Here is a 24640-nt window from a genome sequence, read left to right as displayed (position 1 = left end):
TGTGTGGAATTTGTGTCTAGTTTGTGTGGAGTTTGTGTGGAGTTTGTGTGGAGTTTGTGTGAAGTTTGTGTGGAGTTTGTGTGGAATTTGTGTGGAGTTTGTGTCTAGTTTGTGGGAAGTTTGTGTGGAGTTTGTGTGAAGTTTGTGTGGAATTTGTGTGGAGTTTGTGTGGAGTTTGTGTGGAGTTTGTGTCTAGTTTGTGTGAAGTTTCTGTGAAGTTTGTGTGGAATTTGTGTGGAGTTTGTGTGGAGTTTGTGTGGAATTTGTGTGGAGTTTGTGTGGAGTTTGTGTGGAGTTTGTGTGGAGTTTGTGTGAAGTTTGTGTGGAGTTTGTGTGGAATTTGTGTGGAGTTTGTGTGGAGTTTGTGTGGAGTTTGTGTGGAGTTTGTGTGGAATTTGTGTCTAGTTTGTGTGGAGTTTGTGTGGAGTTTGTGTGGAGTTTGTGTGGAGTTTGTGTGGAATTTGTGTGGAATTTGTGTGGAGTTTGTGTGGAATTTGTGTCTAGTTTGTGTGGAGTTTGTGTGGAGTTTGTGTGGAGTTTGTGTCTAGTCTGTGTGGAGTTTGTGTGGAGTTTGTGTGGAATTTGTGTGGAGTTTGTGTGGAGTTTGTGTGGAGTTTGTGTCTAGTTTGTGTGAAGTTTCTGTGAAGTTTGTGTGGAATTTGTGTCTAGTTTGTGTGGAGTTTGTGTGAAGTTTGTGTGGAATTTGTGTGGAGTTTGTGTGGAGTTTGTGTGAAGTTTGTGTGGAGTTTGTGTGAAGTTTGTGTGGAGTTTGTGTGGAATTTGTGTGGAGTTTGTGTGGAGTTTGTGTCTAGTTTGTGTGGAGTTTGTGTGGAGTTTGTGTGGAGTTTGTGTGGAGTTTGTGTGGAGTTTGTGTGGAGTTTGTGTGGAATTTGTGTGGAGTTTGTGTGGAGTTTGTGTCTAGTTAGTGTCTAGTTTGTGTGAAGTTTCTGTGAAGTTTGTGTGGAATTTGTGTCTAGTTTGTGTGGAGTTTGTGTGGAGTTTGTGTGAAGTTTGTGTGGAGTTTGTGTGGAATTTGTGTGGAGTTTGTGTGGAGTTTGTGTGGAGTTTGTGTCTAGTTTGTGTGGAGTTTGTGTGGAGTTTGTGTGGAGTTTGTGTGGAGTTTGTGTGGAATTTGTGTCTAGTTTGTGTGGAGTTTGTGTGGAGTTTGTGTGAAGTTTGTGTGGAGTTTGTGTGAAGTTTGTGTGGAGTTTGTGGGGAATTTGTGTGGAATTTGTGTGGAGTTTGTGTCTAGTTTGTGTGAAGTTTCTGTGAAGTTTGTGTGGAGTTTGTGTCTAGTTTGTGTGGAGTTTGTGTGGAGTTTGTGTGGAGTTTGTGTGGAGTTTGTGTGGAGTTTGTGGGGAGTTTGTGTGGAATTTGTGTGGAGTTTGTGTGGAGTTTGTGTCTAGTTAGTGTCTAGTTTGTGTGAAGTTTCTGTGAAGTTTGTGTGGAATTTGTGTCTAGTTTGTGTGGAGTTTGTGTGGAGTTTGTGTGGAGTTTGTGTGAAGTTTGTGTGGAGTTTGTGTGGAATTTGTGTGGAGTTTGTGTGGAGTTTGTGTCTAGTTTGTGTGGAGTTTGTGTGGAGTTTGTGTGGAATTTGTGTCTAGTTTGTGTGGAGTTTGTGTGGAGTTTGTGTGAAGTTTGTGTGGAGTTTGTGTGGAATTTGTGTGGAGTTTGTGTCTAGTTTGTGGGAAGTTTGTGTGGAGTTTGTGTGGAGTTTGTGTGGAGTTTGTGTGGAGTTTGTGTGGAGTTTGTGTGGAGTTTGTGTGGAATTTGTGTGGAGTTTGTGTGGAGTTTGTGTGGAGTTTGTGTGAAGTTTGTGTGGAGTTTGTGGGGAATTTGTGTGGAATTTGTGTGGAGTTTGTGTGGAGTTTGTGTCTAGTTTGTGTGAAGTTTCTGTGAAGTTTGTGTGGAGTTTGTGTCTAGTTTGTGTGGAGTTTGTGTGGAGTTTGTGTGGAATTTGTGTGGAGTTTGTGTGGAGTTTGTGGGGAGTTTGTGTGGAATTTGTGTGGAGTTTGTGTGGAGTTTGTGTCTAGTTAGTGTCTAGTTTGTGTGAAGTTTCTGTGAAGTTTGTGTGGAATTTGTGTCTAGTTTGTGTGGAGTTTGTGTGGAGTTTGTGTGAAGTTTGTGTGGAGTTTGTGTGGAATTTGTGTGGAGTTTGTGTGGAGTTTGTGTGGAATTTGTGTCTAGTTTGTGTGGAGTTTGTGTGGAGTTTGTGTGAAGTTTGTGTGGAGTTTGTGTGGAATTTGTGTGGAGTTTGTGTCTAGTTTGTGGGAAGTTTGTGTGGAGTTTGTGTGAAGTTTGTGTGGAATTTGTGTGGAGTTTGTGTGGAGTTTGTGTGGAGTTTGTGTGGAGTTTGTGTGGAGTTTGTGTGGAGTTTGTGTGGAATTTGTGTGGAGTTTGTGTGGAGTTTGTGTGGAGTTTGTGTGAAGTTTGTGTGGAGTTTGTGTGGAATTTGTGTGGAGTTTGTGTGGAGTTTGTGTTGTGTGGAGTTTGTGTGGAATTTGTGTAGAATTTGTGTGGAGTTTGTGTGGAGTTTGTGTCTAGTTTGTGTCTAGTTTGTGTCTAGTTTGTGTGGAGTTTGTGGGGAGTTTGTGACATAGGCAAAGTCCTGACCAAGCCTGGAGATGTATCTCCGCTGACAGGTTCAACCCCAGCGGAATTGAAGGATGGGTCAAACGCAGATGAGTAATTTCTCCACAGGGGAAAGTGTATCTTCACCTTAAAGCTATTATAAAAATCTTCCTAGCTCTCACCAGCTCTCACTTTGCTCACCAAGTTTATACAACGCAATCACATCGAAAATTGCTATTTGAATTATCGCAATTTCAACAGACCGCAATTATTTCCTTCCTTTGCAAACATGTCCTGAAATGCATGAGATTCTTGCTTTATGTCCTTTATCAAATGTTAAAATGCTCATGAACATGCTGAAGATGTGAGCAGAATCCAACCACAATTAAAATATAAATCTACTCACAATTGCAAAGCTTACCAGGAAATCGCAGTTTGATGTTTCTCCAAAAGAGTAAAACACAATAAATGCATGGAACAGATGTTGGCTGCTGTTTACCATATCATTGTATTATTATATTATTCAAACTACCACTCCACCTGTTATTACTCCGCTGTATGAATGAACATTGAAACAAACTCCTGCGCCTGGTCCATAGCCTCAGACCAAACACACTCTCTGCACCTGCTCATGCCTCCGTGTGATTTATTTCTCCATTTCCCCAGGTGCTGTGTACAAGCAATGCGATTATATACAACACACTTTTACAACAAGTATTTTACAACAAGTTGCTTCTAAAGTCCTCCTGACGCTGATTGTAAAGCACACAAAAGCTGCAGGGCGAATCGCAATTGAATCGAAGCTGAAATTTGAATAAACATGCAAACTGGAAAAGTAGTAGTTGTAGTAGTAGTAATTGTAGTACTTTCTATAACAAATGAAATAATCCAGACTCGACAGGCTGAATAAAAGCTGTTCATTTATTATTGATGCACTTCAGATTGTAAAGTTTGTTTGTTTGTATCACCAGCAGTTGTAGTAGTAAATATTAACACGTCATTTTAAGATATTTTACATAAGATATAGAGTCACTTTTTGAATTGTTCTTGCTTTCTTTGACTTCTAATTGAGTAAAATACTGTATTAGGCAGAAAATATTTCGGTTGCTCCTCCTATTGTGAGTCAGTGACAAAATATTGACAATATTCAAACAATTCAAACATAGCTATTTTTACTTTTGTCCGAATACTCAAAATCAGTAAATCAGATACATTTTACATTCAAGCTGTTCCAATCGCAGTACTCGTGTAGTCACCAAAATACTGTCTTACTCTTACTTGAGCTATTATTTGTGTCATTATTTGAGTCAATCGTATTTGAAAACACTAGAAGACACATTTTGGCTGCTCTACCTGCACCTCTAGATGTTGAATGCCTAAAAATGATCAAAACCAACTTGACAAACGATTAAATTCGATACATTTACAACCGTATTATTACTACTACCACACCCATACAGGGCCAGTCTTCCCTCCACGTGTGAACCTATAATCTAAAGACACAACATAAAAAGAAAGCTGCAGTGATTGAATGACAATTGCCTGTTCCATGCTGCTGTGTTATGCAATTATACAATGATAAATACCACAATGTATTTTAGAATACTTCGCCTATTATTGCTCAAAATTAGCACGATTAGGACCTGTTTAATCGTCACTGCCATTGATACATGTGACAGACGCTCGAATAAACCGTGCACAATTCACAACCACGAGGTGCCAAATAATAAATAAATAAATACAAATAAATAAAAATGCGTCCGTACCTGGATGTTGCAGGAGATCTCCGAGTCGTCCAGGAGCCGGATCGTGCAGCTGATCTCCGGGTCCAGAGATCGGAGGCTGGGGCTGCGGAACCGGAGCATTTTCATCTTCCTCCCGGGTTCAGCAGCAGCAGCGGCGGCGGCGGCAGCTCCTCATGTCAGCGCGGACCCGTGTGGTTTGTTTACGCACCGCGCCACGGACGTGTACGGCACCGACGATGAGGCAGAAGGCGTTACGTGCTCCCGAGACCTGCTCCCCGAGACGTCCCTGGGAACAAATGAGATGCGGGGATGGAGGGATGGAGAAGCGGATGGATGCCGAGCGATAAAAGGAGAGGAAGAGGAGGAGGAGGAGGAGGAAAAGCGTGCGTCCTTCCTCCGATGTGCGCTGATGGATCCACGGCAGAGGGCGGGGCTTGCAGCTCGCGCTCGCTCACCTATTTAAGTCCAAAGAATTTACAATTATTTTATTTTCTGGAAATATTTTGTTTTTATTCCCCCAAATCTATAATTTTACAGGCTGTTTTGATTGTATTTATTTTTAAATAGTATAAAAACGATTATTTAAAAAAAAGATGATATGTACATTTTACAACATTTAATAACACGCTTTTAATTGTATGCAAGCCATTTTTTGTGTATAATAATAATAATAATAATAATAATAATAATAATAATAATAATAATAATAATTAATCAAACAATCTATCAATCTTTTACGTCTTTACCGTGTCTTCTTCTTCTGTGGTGTTTTATGGCAGTTGGTATTCAAGCGTTATCGCCACCAACCGTAGTTGTACATATTCAAAGTGTGTGTTTTACATGGATCTATTATATTATCGGTGTTTTATAATATCCGTGGTTTTACCATGGGTTTTACACTATACCGTGTAAAAAAAATAAAACTCTTCTGTGACTTTTTCTTCATCTTCTACGGCGTTTTATTGGCGGCTGGTAGCCAACTGTTACATTACTGTACATTACCGGCAGACTTTATTCTTGTCACGGGCGCGAGGACAAGCGTTCAGTTTGTGCCGCGTCATCACGTCGCAAAGTTAACAATCCCGTATAAATCGGTGTAATCCCTCATTCGTCCAGGCGTGTTCCATAGTAGAAAAAGCTTCAGTTGTAGTTATCTGGACTCAGTTTGAAAAAATAGACGTTTCGACTCTCATCCAAGAGTCATTGTCAATAAAAGAATTTAGATCGAGAACTCACAGAACAGTATTAATATCGGAGTTCTCGATCTAAATTCTTTTATTGACAATGACTCTTGGATGAGAGTCGAAACGTCTATTTTTTCAAACTGAGTCCAGATGACTACAACTGAAATCCCGTATAAAAAAATCTAGAAATATTGGGCATCTGTCACCGTGGAAATTGTGACGGCCATCTTGTAACTGTAAAAGCAGATAAAAAAAAAATAGAAAGTAGGGACAGATGTATTGATGGTATAGTTATGGTCCTAATAATGCAGTTATGGTAGTAGTAAACAGATGTATAGCCAAGTAAGTTCCTCTCTATCGGTTTCTCTCTTTCTTCCTATCTTTTTTCTCTCATTCTTTCGCTTTCTCTCTTCTTTTTTCTTTTATGGTATCGCATAAAACACATACTTTGAAGACGTGCAACTACAATAGATGGTGGTAAATGCACCTTTTCAGTTGGCTGCCAACCGCCATTAAAAGCATCACAACAACAAAAACAACAAGTAAGTAAAAATAGCTGCTACCTGATAGTTCTGGCAAAAAAGTCCTCAAGATTTTGCATATAACAGAAGCTGAAACACACAAACATGAGTATATTAATTTCCTTTCAAAATATATTGTAGTTGTACGTCTTCAAAGTATGTTTTACGCTATACTTGGGGGGAAAGAGGGATAGACAGAAAGATGGAGGAGGAAAAAAGAGAAAGAGAGAAGCTGAAACACAAACATGCAACATTTGGAGCACTTTATTTTGTATAAAGAAAGAGAGAGCGCAAAAGAGAAAGATACCGGAGTAGACTGTTACAGCTACAACATGGCTGCCGGAAACAGATTGCCATGGGGACGTACCTCTAGTGTTCTATTCCCAGCGCAGCGGCGATAAACCACGTGCTTCCGCCATAGTCCGCAGCGCCTCAGCATCATGAACATTTCAGAGAGAAACTTTAGTAAATTACTGCTGCTGCTCATGGATTAACGAGGCGGACGCTGCGGACGGTGGCCGTGCGGTGTCGCGTTTAACTCAAGTGCAATTACGCGCCCGTTAAACAGTCCGCGTCACTTTAAAAACCCGAGAATAACGCCAATGTTTGTGTCGTTTCTCTGTGTTTTGACTGGACAGGTGCCTTCAACGCCATGATCTACATCCTGATGGGAGTGTCCGGCTGTGGGAAGTATGTCATCCACTGTCTGATGCTTTATTACATTTCAAACGTGTCAGGGAAGGTTGGTTTTAAGCGCTCAGAGTGAAACTGTAGAGTCCAGGACCTCAAAGACTAGAAGTGCAACCACCTTTGACCTGTATTTTGAATTTATGACGTGTTGTTGTTGTTGTTGTTGTTGTTGTATTGCACTGTATTGTCGTGTTGTCGTGACAGGAACATACTTGTCACTATTAAATAAACATGGATAAATTCAAATGTTCTTACGCTAGGTCTTAATCACAGTCTTCTATAGTAGTAAACGGGGCTTGACACTTGTATTTATTGTACAAGAGGTGTGTATTATGGACACAAAATAATATATCAGGGTTTTATTTGCATACTCAATAACTATTATTTTGCAATGTGGCTATAAATATCTTGGTTGATGTTCAGGCACAAAATGTAATAGAATTAACTTTATGCCCTTGTTTGTGAGATCACACCACCCGTTTCTCTCTTTTGAGGTAATTTTTAATAGATGATTAAATATGATTAATATTCTAATTTCGCATGTCTCCAAAACAACAACAACAACAACAGTCAAGTCACCTCCCACATCTGTGCATCACTCTGTTTATAAAGCCTTTGTGACTTTGTCTTCTGTTCTCAGGAGTTCTTTAGGGGTTCTTCTCTCCGAAAGGGTGAGTTCAAGTATGTTTGTAATAATGTTTGTGGCAGAATGAATGACTGGTCTTTGTTACATCTCTGCAGCTCGGTTGGCCCCTCCATGAAGGAGATGAGTTCCATCCAAAGGAGAACATCGAGAAGATGGCGCGAGGAGAAGCTCTCACTGACCAGGTGAGGGCGTAATCGTGAGACATGTGATCAAATGTCATTAAAGTTCAGTTTACTTCCGTCACAGCGCTGTCTTGTTGTAGACCCAAACTGCGCACAATTCATTTATTGTGCAGTACAGATCATGTCCTGATGAGTTTATCTACCATATGTTTTGGAGTATAAGTCACACCAGCCAAAAAATGCATAATAGAGAAGAAAAAAAACATATATAAGTCGCACTGGATAAGTTGCATTTTTGGGAAAATTTATTTGATAAAATCCAAGACCAAGAACAGACATTTAATCTTGAAATGCAGTTTAAAATAATAACAGATTAGAGAACATGGTGAATAGGTGTACGTATGCTAACGCTAACACCTTCAGCTACATGACGCACAGACAGAACTGTGGTAAGTGTCTGGTATGTTAACGTAACATATGAACAGTTATTCAGATAACTATAGCATAAAGAACATGCTAACAAGTTTAAATACCCATCAGTTTTGGCAATTCAAATGCAATAACACTTGCAGCCATATTTAATAGATACTATGATTATTGTAAGCAGGTCAATAACTTTTTATATTAGCTAAACTAAAGTGTTGGAAATGTCATTAGACTATTGATTACCAATCGCTCCCTTCCCTAAAGTTAACTTGAATATCTTAAGAATACTTAATTTCAAAAGTAAAAAGGCTATCAAATTTATTTTAAATAAAAAGGAAACCTTCGACTCTGAACCTGTTAAAAAATCTCTTCAGAAGAATCATGAAATATATATAATTTATCTCAGTGTGTAAGCTTGAATGTGGCCCACACTGCGAAAGTATCACCCCAGGTTTTGTAGTGAAAACAGTTTTGTTTTCCTCTGCTCAGGACAGATTTCCATGGCTCCTCAGGCTGCATGAGGTCATCGAGAGGTAAGAGTCAACACTACAAGCACACTGCAGTGAACAAACACACTGCAGTGAACAAACACACTGCAGTGAACAAACACACTGCAGTGAACAAACGCACTGCAGTGAACAAACACAGTCCAGTGAACAAACACACTGCAGTGAACAAACACACTGCAGTGAACAAACACACTGCAGTGAACAAACACACTGCAGTGAACAAACACACTGCAGTGAACAAACGCACTGCAGTGAACAAACACAGTCCAGTGAACAAACACACTGCAGTGAACAAACACACTGCAGTGAACAAACACACTGCAGTGAACAAACACACTGCAGTGTACAAACACAGTCCAGTGAACAAACACACTGCAGTGAACAAACACACTGCAGTGAACAAACGCACTGCAGTGAACAAACGCACTGCAGTGAACAAACGCACTGCAGTGAACAAACACAGTCCAGTGAACAAACACACTGCAGTGAACAAACACACTGCAGTGAACAAACGCACTGCAGTGAACAAACGCACTGCAGTGAACAAACACAGTCCAGTGTACAAACACAGTCCAGTGTACAAACACACTGCAGTGAACAAACACACTGCAGTGAACAAACACACTGCAGTGAACAAACACACTGCAGTGTACAAACACAGTCCAGTGAACAAACGCACTGCAGTGAACAAACGCACTGCAGTGAACAAACACACTGCAGTGTACAAACACAGTCCAGTGAACAAACACACTGCAGTGAACAAACGCACTGCAGTGAACAAACGCACTGCAGTGAACAAACACACTGCAGTGAACAAACACACTGCAGTGAACAAACACACTGCAGTGAACAAACACACTGCAGTGTACAAACACAGTCCAGTGAACAAACACACTGCAGTGAACAAACGCACTGCAGTGAACAAACACACTGCAGTGAACAAACACACTGCAGTGAACAAACACAGTCCAGTGAACAAACACACTGCAGTGAACAAACACACTGCAGTGAACAAACACACTGCAGTGAACAAACACAGTCCAGTGAACAAACACACTGCAGTGAACAAACACAGTCCAGTGAACAAACACAGTCCAGTGAACAAACACACTGCAGTGAACAAACGCACTTAGTCCAGTGTACAAACACAGTCCAGTGTACAAACGCACAGCAGTGAACAAACACAGTCCAGTGAACAAACACAGTCCAGTGTACAAACACAGTCCAGTGAACAAACACACTGCAGTGAACAAACACACTGCAGTGAACAAACACACTGCAGTGAACAAACACAGTCCAGTGAACAAACACAGTCCAGTGAACAAACACAGTCCAGTGAACAAACACAGTCCAGTGTACAAACACACTGCAGTGAACAAACACACTGCAGTGAACAAACACACTGCAGTGAACAAACACAGTCCAGTGTACAAACACAGTCCAGTGTACAAACGCACAGCAGTGAACAAACGCACTGCAGAGAACAAACGCACTGCAGTGAACAAACGCACTGCAGTGAACAAACGCACTGCAGTGAACAAACGCACTGCAGTGAACAAACGCACTGCAGTGAACAAACGCACTGCAGTGAACAAACGCACTGCAGTGAACAAACGCACTGCAGTGTACAAACACAGTCCAGTGAACAAACACACTGCAGTGAACAAACGCACTTAGTCCAGTGTACAAACACAGTCCAGTGTACAAACACAGTGCAGTGTACAAACACAGTGCAGTGAACAAATGCACTCCAGTGAACAAACACACTGCAGTGAACAAACACACTGCAGTGTACAAACACAGTCCAGTGAACAAACACACTGCATTTGACTTTTTTCTTGTGCCTTGTCCCCCAAAATACAACTGTTACTCTAAAAATGCGACGGTCAGATTTCTCTCGTTGTTTGCATTATTCCCTGCTTGTACCTACAGAGAGCGCCGTCGCGGAGGTAACGCCCTGGTCGCCTGCTCCGCCCTCAAACACCTCTACAGGCAGATCCTCCTCCACGGCGCCGGGGCCTTCGTCTGCTCTCCGTCTGACCCGCCGAAGGAAGGCCCGCCCCCTCCTCCTCCGCCGCCCGCCGCCTTTCCCGACGTCTGCTTCCTCTTCCTGCACGGCGATTATAACGTCATCTACCAACGGCTGGCCTCTCGGAAGGGCCACTACATGAAGGCCGTGCTGCTGCGCTCCCAGTTCGACGCGCTGGAGCCGCCGTCGGGCGACGAGAACGCGCTGCTCCTGGACATCGCCACCAACAGCGTCGCAGAAATGGCCGAGGAGGTGGAGAGGCACCTCACGAGCCGCAAGAAGCTCCTGCTGCCGTGAACGAGGACGCCAGACACGCCAGCGACACGCCTTTTAGTATGATTATTCTCTTTATTTCAATTGGGTTATTCACGTCAACGTAAAGCACCATCGCGATCGAAGAGGAGCAGAGAGAAGAAGAAAAATCGTGTAAATATCTGAAAAAAACACACACACAAAAAAAACACAAGATGGTTCTGAATACATTTTGTGTAGATAATTTGTTTTACGTTTTACACACGTTTTTTAATTATTATTATTTCATTCGTATGATTTGATTGTTATTGCTTTAAACTGTTTCTTAAATATATAGACATTTGTTGATGTTTTTATAATGAATTAATTAAATCCAAAGAGTTCCAGATTTTGACTCCAGCCACACTCAAAGGGCAAAGGTCAGAGAGGTGGCGCCCCCTGCTGTCGTGATGATCGGATCTCCGAGAGAACAGCAACTTTCTCACTTTGTACATCATTGTGAGTGTTTGTAATTTTATAAGATCTTTTATTTTAATTTGTCAGTGTTTACAGGCTGGCTTGGTCTACCTCACTAAAGATTTATTTTGTAATTATGAATTCCAACTATAATGAAAGAATGCTCAATGTGAATATGACAGAATCTCCATACAGTTCAGGTGTTTTTTGCAGTGTTATTTATACTGTGATTTATGAGACTTTTTCAATACATTATCAACCAAATGAAGTTTGAAATATGTGACTGAAAGCTTCTAGACTGAGAGCATTTACAAATAAAGTGTACTGTGAATGAAAATCAGAAAGAGTCTATTCTTTTTTTGACATTTTGATTTAGTAATTCCACTGTCTTTGTTGAAAAAGGGTGTTTTTGCATGTGTTTTAGGGTCAGTTCAGAGTCCAGATGACAAATACGATGATGAAAATATGACTACGGTTACTTTTTTCGGTCGATTATTCACTGTCGTCGCTGTGATGAAGTGGTAAATGTTTTGACGGCTTCTGACAAAGACAAGTGACTCATCTCTTGGTGAGAATGTATTTTTATTTTGAGGTTTTGGTAGCTGTCTACAGGAGAACATAGGAACACCAACCACATTGACATTTTTAACAAACAAAATCTTTTGCCTTATTATATATGGAGCTCCATTGAGACTATTTTGGGAATTATTTATTTTTATTCTTTTCCATCAAGGTCATTCCAGATGCAGCCAAGGTAAACATATGCCACCATTAAAAAAATAATAATAATAATCTATTTTGGTGTTGATCCCGGTGTTGAGCGTCTGTTTTTGAGCCATGACGCATCCACCAGCTTCATCCTGAATGTGTGTCTAATCCTCTGTCCCCCGCGCAGACAGGCCGTGAGCGGGCCCCAGGAGCGGGCCCCAGGAGCGGGCCCCACAGCACCGCAAACGCTCTGACTCACGCAATGACCAGTGAACGTGACTCGTGAACGTCTCCAATGACAGAAGACGCGCCAGGACCAGGACGGTGAACGGGACGTGGCGCACTGGTGACCTCTGCTGGTAGAACGTGGGTACTAGCTCTGCAGTGACCTTCTAGTTTTAGAGAAGGGGGAAAAACACTTGGCTTTATTATTTGTATTAATTTATTTACGTATGGATTTATTTATTTACATATGAATTTATGTATGGAATTGTCTTTTGTATGTATGGATTGTTGTGTTAATTTATGAATGTATTTTGGTATTTGTATGTATGTATATATCTGTGTATTTATCCATTTATTTATTTATTATCATTAAGAGTTGCAACAATTTAATCCAGTCCAAGACCACAAGCAAGTTCCTGAGCCTTTGGAATATAAACAAATGTCTTGAGTTGCATCAGTTTTTGACGCTTTTGTCTGATTTACTTTAATTGTAAGTGGAAACAATCTAGATTCTCAATCCCACATACATTTTCTTTGGTAAATATACAGTATAAGGAGTAAAGCTGGTGTCTGTAATTTCACAATAATGAGTAAAATTTAAGTATTGCTAACGTTTCTCCAAATTACTTTTTCGTAACTTGACTAAATATTTGAGTCACTATATTCTACTTCTACTTGAGTAATGTAATTTTAAAGCGATAAAGTAACGTTACTCTTACTTGAGGACACGTTACATTCATTTAAAAGTAACGTTACTCTTACTTGAGGACACGTTACATTCATTTTAAAGTAACGTTACTCTTACTTGAGGACACGTTACATTTCATTTAAAAGTAACGTTACTCTTACTTGAGGACACAGTTACATTTCATTTAAAAGTAACGTTACTCTTACTTGAGGACACGTTACATTCATTTAAAAGTAACGTTACTCTTACTTGAGGACACGTTACATTTCATTTTAAAGTAACGTTACTCTTACTTGAGGACACGTTACATTTCATTTAAAAGTAACGTTACTCTTACTTGAGGACACAGTTACATTTCATTTTAAAGTAACGTTACTCTTACTTGAGGACACCGTTACATTCATTTTAAAGTAACGTTACTCTTACTTGAGGACACGTTACATTTTATTTTAAAGTAACGTTACTCTTACTTGAGGACACGTTACATTTCATTTAAAAGTAACGTTACTCTTACTTGAGGACACAGTTACATTTCATTTAAAAGTAACGTTACTCTTACTTGAGGACACGTTACATTCATTTAAAAGTAACGTTACTCTTACTTGAGGACACGTTACATTTCATTTAAAAGTAACGTTACTCTTACTTGAGGACACGTTACATTCATTTTAAAGTAACGTTACTCTTACTTGAGGACACGTTACATTTCATTTTAAAGTAACGTTACTCTTACTTGAGGACACGTTACATTTCATTTAAAAGTAACGTTACTCTTACTTGAGGACACAGTTACATTTCATTTTAAAGTAACGTTACTCTTACTTGAGGACACCGTTACATTTCATTTTAAAGTAACGTTACTCTTACTTGAGGACACGTTACATTTCATTTTAAAGTAACGTTACTCTTACTTGAGGACACGTTACATTTCATTTAAAAGTAACGTTACTCTTACTTGAGGACACGTTACATTCATTTAAAAGTAACGTTACTCTTACTTGAGGACACAGTTACATTTCATTTTAAAGTAACGTTACTCTTACTTGAGGACACTGTTACATTTCATTTAAAAGTAACGTTACTCTTACTTGAGGACACAGTTACATTTCATTTTAAAGTAACGTTACTCTTACTTGAGGACACTGTTACATTTCATTTAAAAGTAACGTTACTCTTACTTGAGGACACAGTTACATTTCATTTTAAAGTAACGTTACTCTTACTTGAGGACACAGTTACATTTCATTTTAAAGTAACGTTACTCTTACTTGAGGACACGTTACATTCATTTAAAAGTAACGTTACTCTTACTTGAGGACACAGTTACATTTCATTTAAAAGTAACGTTACTCTTACTTGAGGACACGTTACATTTCATTTTAAAGTAACGTTACTCTTACTTGAGGACACCGTTAGATTCATTTTAAAGTAACTTTACTCTTACTTGAGGACACCGTTACATTCATTTTAAAGTAACGTTCCTCTTACTTGAGGACACCGTTACATTCATTTAAAATTAACGTTACTCTTACTTGAGGACACGTTACATTTCATTTTAAAGTAACGTTACTCTTACTTGAGGACACAGTTACATTTCATTTTAAAGTAACGTTACTCTTACTTGAGGACACCGTTACATTCATTTTAAAGTAACGTTACTCTTACTTGAGGACACCGTTACATTTCATTTTAAAGTAACGTTACTCTTACTTGAGGACACCGTTACATTCATTTTAAAGTAACGTTACTCTTACTTGAGGACACGTTACATTTTATTTTAAAGTAACGTTACTCTTACTTGAGGACACTGTTACATTCATTTAAAAGTAACGTTACTCTTACTTGAGGACACAGTTACATTTCATTTTAAAGTAACGTTACTCTTACTTGAGGACACTGTTACATTTCATTTAAAAGTAACGTTACTCTTACTTGAGGACACAGTTACATTTCATTTTAAAGTAACGTTACTCTTACTTGAGGACACAGTTACATTTCATTTAAAAGTAACGTTACTCTTACTTGAGGACACGTTACATTCATTTAAAAGTAACGTTACTCTTACTTGAGGACACGTTACATTTCATTTTAAAGTAACGTTACTCTTACTTGAGGACACAGTTACATTTCATTTTAAAGTAACGTTACTCTTACTTGAGGACACTGTTACATTTCATTTAAAAGTAACGTTACTCTTACTTGAGGACACCGTTACATTTCATTTTAAAGTAACGTTACTCTTACTTGAGGACACTGTTACATTTCATTTAAAAGTAACGTTACTCTTACTTGAGGACACGTTACATTTCATTTTAAAGTAACGTTACTCTTACTTGAGGACACTGTTACATTTCATTTAAAAGTAACGTTACTCTTACTTGAGGACACTGTTACATTCATTTAAAAGTAACGTTACTCTTACTTGAGGACACAGTTACATTTCATTTAAAAGTAACGTTACTCTTACTTGAGGACACAATTTAAAAGTAACGTTACTCTTACTTGTGGACACAATTTAAAAGTAACGTTACTCTTACTTGAGGACACAATTTAAAAGTAACGTTACTCTTACTTGTGGACACAATTTAAAAGTAACGTTACTCTTACTTGAGGACACAATTTAAAAGTAACGTTACTCTTACTTGTGGACACAATTTAAAAGTAACGTTACTGTTACTTGAGGACACCGTTACATTCATTTAAAAGTAACGTTCCTCTTACTTGAGGACACGTTACATTCATTTAAAAGTAACGTTACTCTTACTTGAGGACACGTTACATTCATTTAAAAGTAACGTTACTCTTACTTGAGGACACAGTTACATTTCATTTTAAAGTAACGTTACTCTTACTTGAGGACACGTTACATTCATTTAAAAGTAACGTTACTCTTACTTGAGGACATGGGTACATTCATTTTAAAGTAACGTTCCTCTTACTTGAGGACACCGTTACATTCATTTTAAAGTAACGTTACTCTTACTTGAGGACACAGTTACATTTCATTTTAAAGTAACGTTACTCTTACTTGAGGACACGTTACATTCATTTAAAAGTAACGTTACTCTTACTTGAGGACATGGGTACATTCATTTTAAAGTAACGTTACTCTTACTTGAGGACACCGTTACATTCATTTTAAAGTAACGTTACTCTTACTTGAGGACACAGTTACATTTCATTTTAAAGTAACGTTACTCTTACTTGAGGACACGTTACATTCATTTAAAAGTAACGTTCCTCTTACTTGAGGACACCGTTACATTCATTTTAAAGTAACGTTACTCTTACTTGAGGACACCGTTACATTTCTGCTGATGCGTAATTGTCCAGCAGATGACATTGCTCAATCCTCAGACTCCGTGCCGAGTCACCGTCCGGACACAGACTCCGCTCCGGCGCGTCCCAAAGCCGCCCGTGTCCACTCTCCCGCCGCCATGGAGCACCACAAGGGCCCGCTCACAGCTGGCTCTGACGCGGGGCCTCGGGACATCCAAATATGTCTCCAAACTCGCGCAGAGACTCGAGAAACGACCGTCACCGCGGACAGCACCGTGGGACAGGTACGCCCGCGGATGGACAGTGCTTTATGCTGAATGTGTCCACTCATCATCACGCATTATTTGATGTCTTATTCTTTATTTCTTATGGGTGTTTTGTAGTTGAAAGCGGGACTCGCGGAGCGCATGGGAGCGGATCACGGAGCCGCGCTGATTCACCGCGGGCGCGTCCTGGGAGACACGGAGCTCCTGAGTTCACTTCAGGCAAAGGACGGAGCGGTGCAGCTCAGCGTGCGCCGCAGGTGGAGGAGGCTTTCTTTACATTGTAGATATACATTGAAGACATCAGAGAGGCCTTATGGAGCAGGGTTTCCTCAGAGCAGCTGTGTCCTTTGCTCTGAAGATGTGGCTGCAGACCCTTGACCTTTGCTGCAGACCCTTGACCTTTGCTGCAGACCCTTGACCTTTGCTGCAGACCCTTGACCTATGCTGCAGACCCTTGACCTTTGCTGCAGACCCTTGACCTCTTCTCAGTGAGCTTCAGAATAAAGTCTCCTCTTCTCACGTCTCTGTTGAGCGTTGTCAGAAGTGGATTGACACGAGTAAAAGTAGATCAGAGTGAAGGGTTGTGCTAATGTGAAGAATCTCAAATATAAAGCACGTTTTGAGTTATTTCATCACTTTATTTAGTACAGTTCATGTTATGTCATAGTTTCAGAGCCTTGAGTGAGACCACACAGTGATAATAATGGTGAAAATAAAGCGTGTTCCAAGTTTTGATTAGTAAACACAATATTTTGAAATGGACCTACAGTATTTCAGTTCAATTACAAAAGAAAAACTCAAATACATTGCGTTCACATAAAATAACATTTTAGAATGGCCATTGTTTTAAACTGATTTGGAAACAGCTAAGAATTCTATTAATGTTCATTTTCTTTCTTTTCTTTCATTTTGTTAATGTAATGGTAATGGTAATAATTATGGGAATAGAATGGGAATGGTATGGGAATAGTAAAGGTAATGGTATGGGTATGGTAATGTGATTTTTTCTGACCATTTCACCTTGAGAGTGTTGAGAAAGAATGTTTTTTGGCATTAATAGTAAATCTAATTTGTACGGTATAACGTTAACTGAGAATTAGCTTTACGTTGTCCTCTGCATTGTCCAGTCGCGCCGCTGCTGACGCCTCCTCTGCATCCACTGATGAAGACGTGTCCTCTCCCACTGCTGCTCTTCTGGACGCTGAGGGAGACGCACTGACTCCCACCTCTCCTCTCTTCCTGGGTGAGTACTGTTTTTCCAGTTCAAATAATTGTATAGATTGTACATATGCATTTTCTCGATCATTTTAACCATCCATCCATCCAGGGGCGCTGAAGTCCAAACCCAATCATAATGTTGAATTAAAATGTTAATTTGCAAAGGGATTTATGATTAAATTGTCTTCATTACAAAATGTAATTAAAAAAATATGACCTCGCCATCAAAACTTAGTCCTTGGTGGATAAAATGTTCAAAATAGTACTGTATAAAGCCTTTGGGCAGGAGATAATCAGCCTAAATCCCATGCTATATTTATCCAAACATGGAAAATACCACATTTTGTCGGCCCTATCTCATAGTTTTATCTCAGAGTAGTATTATCTCAGAGTATTGTTATTTACCCTTGTGCTCTGCCTCAGTGTAACCTGCTGATGCTTCTGTCCACAGTGGAGGGCCTGGACTCTCTGGGCCTCTCACACACTGGTCCAGGCCTCTTCTCTTTGCTCCAGAGTCAGATGGAGAGGCAGCTGCTCTCCTCCCCAGAGATGATGCACAGTGTTCTGGGCAGCAGCTTCGTTCAGAGCAGCCTCTGTGGTGCTGGTCCGGGGCTCGTCCCAACACTCATCCTGTCTAATCCTCAAATACAGCAGCTCCTTCAGACCAACCCTGAGCTGGAAGACGAGATCAATGACCCAGAGCTCATCGCAGAGGTGAGGCACCGTTGAACCCTTGAACAGGCTCCTGAACAGTTTTAGGATGATCTGGGAATGAACTAGAGTTCAACATACTTTTCAACATAGAGAAAGAACTATTATTTTCAGATGAAAATTACATTTTGTTTTTTTCCATTATCATTATGGTATTGAAATCAGTATCTTATCAAGCATTTCAAGAGTCCAGCTGCAGACTCTGTATGGAGTGAAAGTGAAGCTCCACTCCAGTGCCAAAAACGAAATACTTTTTTTTTGTAAATGTGGATAATTCAATAATTATGATAGCTACCTGGTTAGGTTGGGTAAGGTTGGGGTTAGGGGCAGGGGTCGATAGCAACGTGGTGCTGCCCATCAGCTGCAGCAAGACCCTGAGATTGGACTTGGACTTAAAGTCCCTCCTCTTCCCAAACAATGGCTCATGCCAGGTTTCACAAAAACGTAATACTGGGTACATTTACAAGCCAAGAAAGAATCAGAATAATCACAAAACCAATTTATGTTGCAGCACAAAAGTGATCTGATTATCAAAACACCTGGTGACACATGTCAGTTAATCAATGGATTTATAGACTGTTAACTGTTGTCTCTGGACAACAGTTACTCTTTTACTCTGAGTGCAAATCATTTTAAATTACTCTTCTCCATTTTTATCTTTGCCACATAAGTTTAAATTTTTTGCATTACTTGCCTTGTCAAAACTGCACAGGTTTGAACATTCAGGTAGAAATGTGAGAACTCACATCAGATGCAACTTTTCACATGACATTTAAATGATGTGGTAACTCCAGATTTTCGGTGTGCACCTAAACCGATCTTCTTCTTGCTTTTTCTACAGGTATTTGAATTGTTCAGAAACCCGGATTTGATCAAGGAAATGCTGAAGAGTGAAGAGCCGGAGGTGGGCCACTCCCGACAGCAGAGGTCCAATCCAGCTAAACGACATTTTACATTTCCTCCAAGAACCAGCAGCACCAAACCAGAAGATGGAGCGCAGCCGTCAGAGGCAAGATGTGACATTTGTCACATTTGTCAAGCTGTGACATTTGTCACATGTCTTTGTTTTTCAACTTGGCTAAAGCTGCAACAAACGGTTATTTTAACAGTCGACTGGTCAGCGATACAGCTGTCAATCAGTCCACTAGACAAAAGATTATTTCTATTGTTCATTGAGACTTTTAAAATAGATAATTAGCCAGATTAAGGTTGAAAATGGCGACACATAAAGAGTACAATGGAGAACAATAACTAAATGTTTTTATCGCTGACCAGTCACGATGGAGGAGGTTAGTGTTATGATTATTGCGAGAAGATCAAAATTACCATCAGATCAAAAAGCTGCCACCATTTAGTACTATTTTTATGTTTTTTTTTATCCCCGAGTCTTCAACAAATCAGCAAATGTCAAGGGCTGGACTTGGTTTAATTTTGTCTTTATTTGTCAGGGATCATTATGTGTAAGGATCATGTGCAACGCTGCTAACCACTGAACCACTAGCGAAGCACAAATAATCATGATTATCTCTCAATCATCTCGACGTCTCTGGTCACGATCGCCAAAGCAACTTCCTATGTTTGTGAATTTTGTTCAGTGACAACAGCAATAAACCTGCTTCTGATTAGTTGATTCATCTTCACAACCCTTTGAGCAGAACAATATTGCTTTTGTTGTTTCTTTCAGCGCTGCACGGACAGACTCTCAGAAGTCCGTCCGCCGAGCGCCGTCAGCACAGGTACATAACATTCAAACCGGACCTCAGACCCGAAACGCTGCTGTTTGAAGTTGTTTAATGCGTGTTGCGTGTTGTGTTTGCGAGGTGTGCGGTCTCTCCTGGAGCAGATCTCGTCCAGCCCGGGTCTGGTGGAGTCTCTGCTCTCCGGACCTCATGTGAGGGACCTGCTGCAGTGTCTCAGCCGCAACCCAGAGCTGGCCACGCAGGTGAAAAGGGCAGGAAATGGAGGAGTTTTTATCATCATTGGGATCTGTGTAGTATTTTGTAATAATTTTAAATGTGACTATACAATTGCACGGCTGGGATTAAAGTCAAGTTCTCTTTTAATGCTATACTCAAAAAAGTACAACCACATCGTAAAATGTACTTACCGTATTTTCCGGACTATAAGTCGCACTTCTTTTTGCATAGTTTGGTCGGGGTGCAACTTACACTCCAGAGTGACTTATATGTGATATTATTATATCACATTATTATTTTCACACTGGCAACCGTATGTCACATGTGGATTATTTTCACACTGACAACCACAAGAGGGCGCTCTAGGCTCTAAGCGACGCAGAAGAAGAATCTGAACTTCCTCTACCTCCGGAGTTTGCAGAGTTGTTTAGAAGTGACACAGAGGAAGAAGAATTCAATGGATTTAGTGATTTGGGGTAAAACTGATGCTTTGGTAAACTTGTTAGCATGTTCTTTATGCTATAGTTATCTGAATAACTGTTCATATGTTACGTTAACATACCAGACACTTACGTTGTCTGTGCGTCATGTAGCTCTAGCTATTAACCGTGTTCTCTAATCTGTTATTATTTTAAATTACATTTCAAGATTAATTGTCTGTTCTTGGTCTTGGATTTTATCAAATAAATGTCCCTAAAAAATGTGACTTATACTCTTGTGGCACTTATATATGTTTTTTTTCTTCTCTATTATGCATTTTTTGGCTGGTGTGACTTATAACCTGGAAAATACAGTAATTACCGTAAAGAGAGTCCTTGTCACTTTCCACCCCCAGTTCTTTATATTGTATTGCTGTTTGTTGTATCTCGCTCTTTTGACGCTTGTGAACGCCTCTGACTGTCCAGATGGAGCTTCTGCACTAAATGAACGATCATCTACTTGTTCCAGATGCTGCTGAGTCACCCTCTGCTGTCAGAAAACCCACCGCTCCAGCAGCAGCTCGGTCAGCAGCTTCCACCGTTACTGCAGCAGGTCAGCGTCACAGCAGTCTCTTTTACACGCTTTATTCATAGGATAAGTGTGATGTGTCGTACGATCTCTGTTCAAACGATACAAACACAGCAATATGTTGTTATTTTCCACTTTTATTTACAGCAGTGACTCTAACTGTTCAATACTAAAAACAAGATTTGGTCTAACCTGGTCTCTATTAGAACTATTCAAGGTTTAAACTAGGAGCTTAACCAGGTCTATAATGCCACCGCATCATATACAGTATAGTTTCATAAAAGGAATAACTCGATTAATCAATAGCTTTCACGTGCATTATGTTTGGCCGTGGGTTAGACTTGTGCAGCCCGTCCACTTTCATCCAAAACGCATTTTAGCAAAGTGTCTGACTTTGCGATTGATAACATGGTTTATAGACGGATGCAGACGACACACAGCAGTCGGATTTTGACATAACGAACGGCTTTTACAACGTACTCCGCGGTAGTGATGTCACAGTCGCGAATTTCAGTTTTACGATTTAACGATTATTGAGACAGTGAAATGTCTAATTTTTGTTAATTTCCATAGTCTGACGTGTTGCTGTTCCTCAAGTTTGTGAGCGGCTTTATGAGGAACTTTCTGAAAGACAAATGCAAAGACAAATTTGACAAAAACAGCCGGATAAAAAAGTTATTTATATGTTGGTTTATTTTTTGGACGATAGCTTGAACTAAAAAGACTTAATTTTGCTTCTAAAATTGTCACGATTATTATTTTGTGGTTCTGACGATTACATAAGACTTTTACAATACTTAAGTTCAGTTCAAATCAGTTTGTTTATTTGAGCAACATGCAAATTTGTTACATTATGTGGTGTATTAATGCTCAAAAGTAGGAAGGAAGCCATTTTATGTGGTGACAGTATTACTGGTTAAGTAGCTTTGATATATAAACATTGTTCCTGTACATTATATTGTGATATGACAATGTATGACAATGATGTTTGACTGGATCGTCTCAAGTACAGATAGTTTTTGACACGTGCACGTACTTGTTAGGCGAATATTTACTGTAGGTTATGAGATACTTCCTGCCCTTTTTAAACATGCAAGTACCTGACCAGTTTATCAGAAGAGCAGAACAGTTGAGGTCTAACCCTGCCTCTATTCTTCTCCTTGACGCTTCCTTTTCTGTTCAGATGCAGAGTCCCGAGCTTCTGTCGGCCGTGTTGAATCCTAAAGCTGTGGAGGCTCTTCTTCAGATCCAGCAGGGTCTGCAGACTCTGGCCTCTGAGGCTCCAGCGCTCATACCCGCGTGAGTCCTGATACACTAATGTATAATGTATAATGTATCCTTTTCTGTCCATTTGAGTAGGTTCACAAAGCACCATAAATATAAAATACAGAATTACAGCTGCAACAAAAACATTTATTTAGTAGTAGTAATATTTATTTATGTACGTCAAGATTTTTAACCAAATAAAGGTTGAGAGTTGGAGTCTGAAGGCTTCTACATATAGAATGTGTATAAAGTGCATGGATGAAAATAGTTTATCATTGTTTATCAATTGTTTTGATGTTTTGATTGAATAATGCCATTGTCTATTAAAAAGTGTTTAAAGTAAGTTGTAGAATCTGCATAGTTTGGACAATTACAATATATAAAAATAATATATAATGTAATATAATGTAATATAATGTAATATAAGGCCGTGGCTGCAGAGCCGTGGCGCGGTCAGGAATCGCGGCACTGCCATATAGCCTCATGGCTAACCCTAACCCTAACCCTGACCTTAACCTTAACCCTAACCTTAACCCGGCGCGGTCTAAAACGACGCGGTCAAATAGCGCAGCAGTTTAAGGAGCCGCGGCACAAAATAACATGGCAGTTTCGGCCGCGCGCCGCGGCTCTGTAGACGCTCCCATAATATAATATAGATAATATTGTGTGTGTAGATATCCAAATTGTATAGCGTACAATGTTCATAGTTTAAAAAAAGATTTAAAAAGCTACAAAACAGATGTTTTTGACATTAAAAAAAGAGTGTTGGTGATATTTTTGCAGTGCTGGTTAAAAGCATCACAAACAGACTTTTTCATTGTTAGATTAAGTTTTTAATCAATTCATTGGGTAAAGAGGAAGGAATTTTGATAAAAATCTTACCATTTGCAAATATTCAGCTTACTGGTTAGTATTGACACAGAAAGATGCTTTGGCTTTATGAACAGTAGAAACTTATAAATGTGTGTTTAAATAATTAAATTGTACAAAGCATTTTTCCGTTTACTGTGTGTTTTAGGGTTGTATCTGACTCTGTCTTGAATAAACCCAGAAGTGATCCTGCGGTTTCTACGGCAACAGAGCAGCAGCAACAGTTTGTGCAACAGATGCTACAGACGCTAGCTAACTCCGACCACAAGGTAAATTGTACAAAAGGACAAAAACACAAGGAAAATAGTAACTTTTACACATTGTTTTGTAGGATTTGGATCAACTGAGTTCAGAGGCCTTCGAAGAAAGTTAGAGCGCCCTCAGGAGGAAGCTGTCTGTAACTGTATTTACTCGAACATAATATTAGAGTAATATTATCACATAACTATGCAGGCTGTAACTGTGTAGTTGACTGTAGAATATAAACTTTCAGTAAACATTTACACTTTATTGCACACTAAACCACTGCACTTAAATAAGCTTTGATACGATACCTTACTGCATTAAGTCATAGTTCATATTTTAGGTCATCCTTTAATCAAACGCTCTCCCACCGTGTCGGTGGCTTCTGCTGTGAGCGAGCTTTAAAGTAACAACGGGTACGATTCCCGAGCATGGCAATATATTTGTGTGGACTTTGGTCACAGCCCCTGGCCACCTGCCCACACCTATTGTCCCACTGGGGGGGGGATTCATAGATCTGGGTCAAATGAAATGCAAGAGGGAAAATCTTAGTTCAGCTGCACGATTATTTGGTTGATGTCAATTGTTAAAAAATAAATACATAAACATGTTAGTTATTCAAAATTCTACAATGTGGCGGACAACTTCCACAGGATAAAGTAGTTCATTCTTCAAATAAATATATTTATAAATAAAGTGTCATCAAAGTCAATAAAGGGCAATGTCCTCATTTTTTCCTTTCAATTCAATTCAATTTATTTTTGTCACGCCCAAAATCACAACACCGGTTACCTCTGAGGACCATAATTTTTATAGATTTATGGGCAAAGTAAGTACTTTGTTTGTATTGAGCCACTTAAAGACCACTTACGTCTTTGCTGTCATCTAGCTGTCGCCACAGTCATTTAAATCTACAAAAGTGAAACATGCATAACAGTATGTAGAGTTAGGGTTAACAGAGGCAACATAATGAAACCTCCCTCTAGTACTGACCTGAGATTCAAGGTCTGGATTACAAAAGGTATAAAGGTTTTCACATAAGAAAATCACAGGAAAAGCTTTGATATGTTTGAGGAATCAGTTGGCTTATT

The 24640-nt window shown here is 39.5% G+C and overlaps 3 protein-coding genes across 4 annotated transcripts in view; 2 read left to right on the top strand and 1 right to left on the bottom strand.

Moving 5' to 3' along the window:
- The window catches only part of frmd3 (FERM domain containing 3), a 91778-nt gene extending 87254 nt beyond the window's left edge, over positions 1-4524 (bottom strand). The window contains exon 1 of the mRNA XM_072433841.1: positions 4338-4524. Coding sequence (XP_072289942.1) covers positions 4338-4442 — 105 coding nt within the window. The 5' untranslated portion in view covers positions 4443-4524. The remainder of the gene's footprint in view (positions 1-4337) is intronic.
- A 1952-nt stretch (positions 4525-6476) lies between these two features.
- On the top strand, positions 6477-11345 carry LOC140347035 (probable gluconokinase). Of its 2 annotated transcripts, none has more exons than XM_072433348.1 (4): positions 6477-6711; positions 7453-7539; positions 8395-8438; positions 10347-11345. In XM_072433348.1, the coding sequence occupies exons 2-4, from the start codon at positions 7510-7512 to the stop codon at positions 10738-10740; spliced, it is 468 nt and encodes a 155-aa protein (XP_072289449.1). In that variant the 5' UTR covers positions 6477-6711; positions 7453-7509; the 3' UTR covers positions 10741-11345. The 2 variants fall into 2 exon arrangements, with proteins under 2 accessions (XP_072289449.1, XP_072289450.1); XM_072433349.1 differs by lacking the exon at positions 6477-6711 and adding an exon at positions 7348-7382.
- A 4506-nt stretch (positions 11346-15851) lies between these two features.
- On the top strand, positions 15852-23723 carry LOC140346733 (ubiquilin-2-like). The gene is made up of 12 exons (XM_072432917.1): positions 15852-15855; positions 16109-16335; positions 16435-16574; positions 17445-17560; positions 17987-18249; positions 19088-19255; positions 19931-19982; positions 20067-20188; positions 21111-21194; positions 22354-22469; positions 23455-23575; positions 23638-23723. Exons 1-12 carry the CDS (start codon positions 15852-15854, stop codon positions 23677-23679), a joined length of 1455 nt encoding a protein of 484 aa, XP_072289018.1. The 3' UTR covers positions 23680-23723.
- The last annotated feature ends 917 nt before the right edge of the window (positions 23724-24640 follow it).

The sequence above is a fragment of the Eucyclogobius newberryi genome, unplaced genomic scaffold, assembly GCF_026437365.1.
Source record: "Eucyclogobius newberryi isolate DKJ021-1_F unplaced genomic scaffold, fEucNew1.0.hap1 SCAF_6, whole genome shotgun sequence".
Classification (NCBI taxonomy): domain Eukaryota; kingdom Metazoa; phylum Chordata; class Actinopteri; order Gobiiformes; family Gobiidae; genus Eucyclogobius; species Eucyclogobius newberryi.
The sequence above is the reverse complement of the archived record's forward strand: the minus strand, read 5'-3'. Positions and strand labels throughout refer to the sequence as shown.

Bases quoted from the DNA above. Each gene is read 5' to 3' on its own strand.
- LOC140346733 (XM_072432917.1), top strand. The intron at 16,336-16,434 runs GTACGCCCGCGG...GGTGTTTTGTAG, and splicing joins CGGACAGCACCGTGGGACAG to TTGAAAGCGGGACTCGCGGA. The intron at 18,250-19,087 runs GTGAGGCACCGT...CTTTTTCTACAG, and splicing joins ACCCAGAGCTCATCGCAGAG to GTATTTGAATTGTTCAGAAA.
- LOC140347035 (XM_072433348.1), top strand. From the start codon at position 7,510: ATGGCGCGAGGAGAAGCTCTCACTGACCAG. The intron at 7,540-8,394 runs GTGAGGGCGTAA...TCCTCTGCTCAG, and splicing joins GAGAAGCTCTCACTGACCAG to GACAGATTTCCATGGCTCCT. The intron at 8,439-10,346 runs GTAAGAGTCAAC...TTGTACCTACAG, and splicing joins CTGCATGAGGTCATCGAGAG to AGAGCGCCGTCGCGGAGGTA.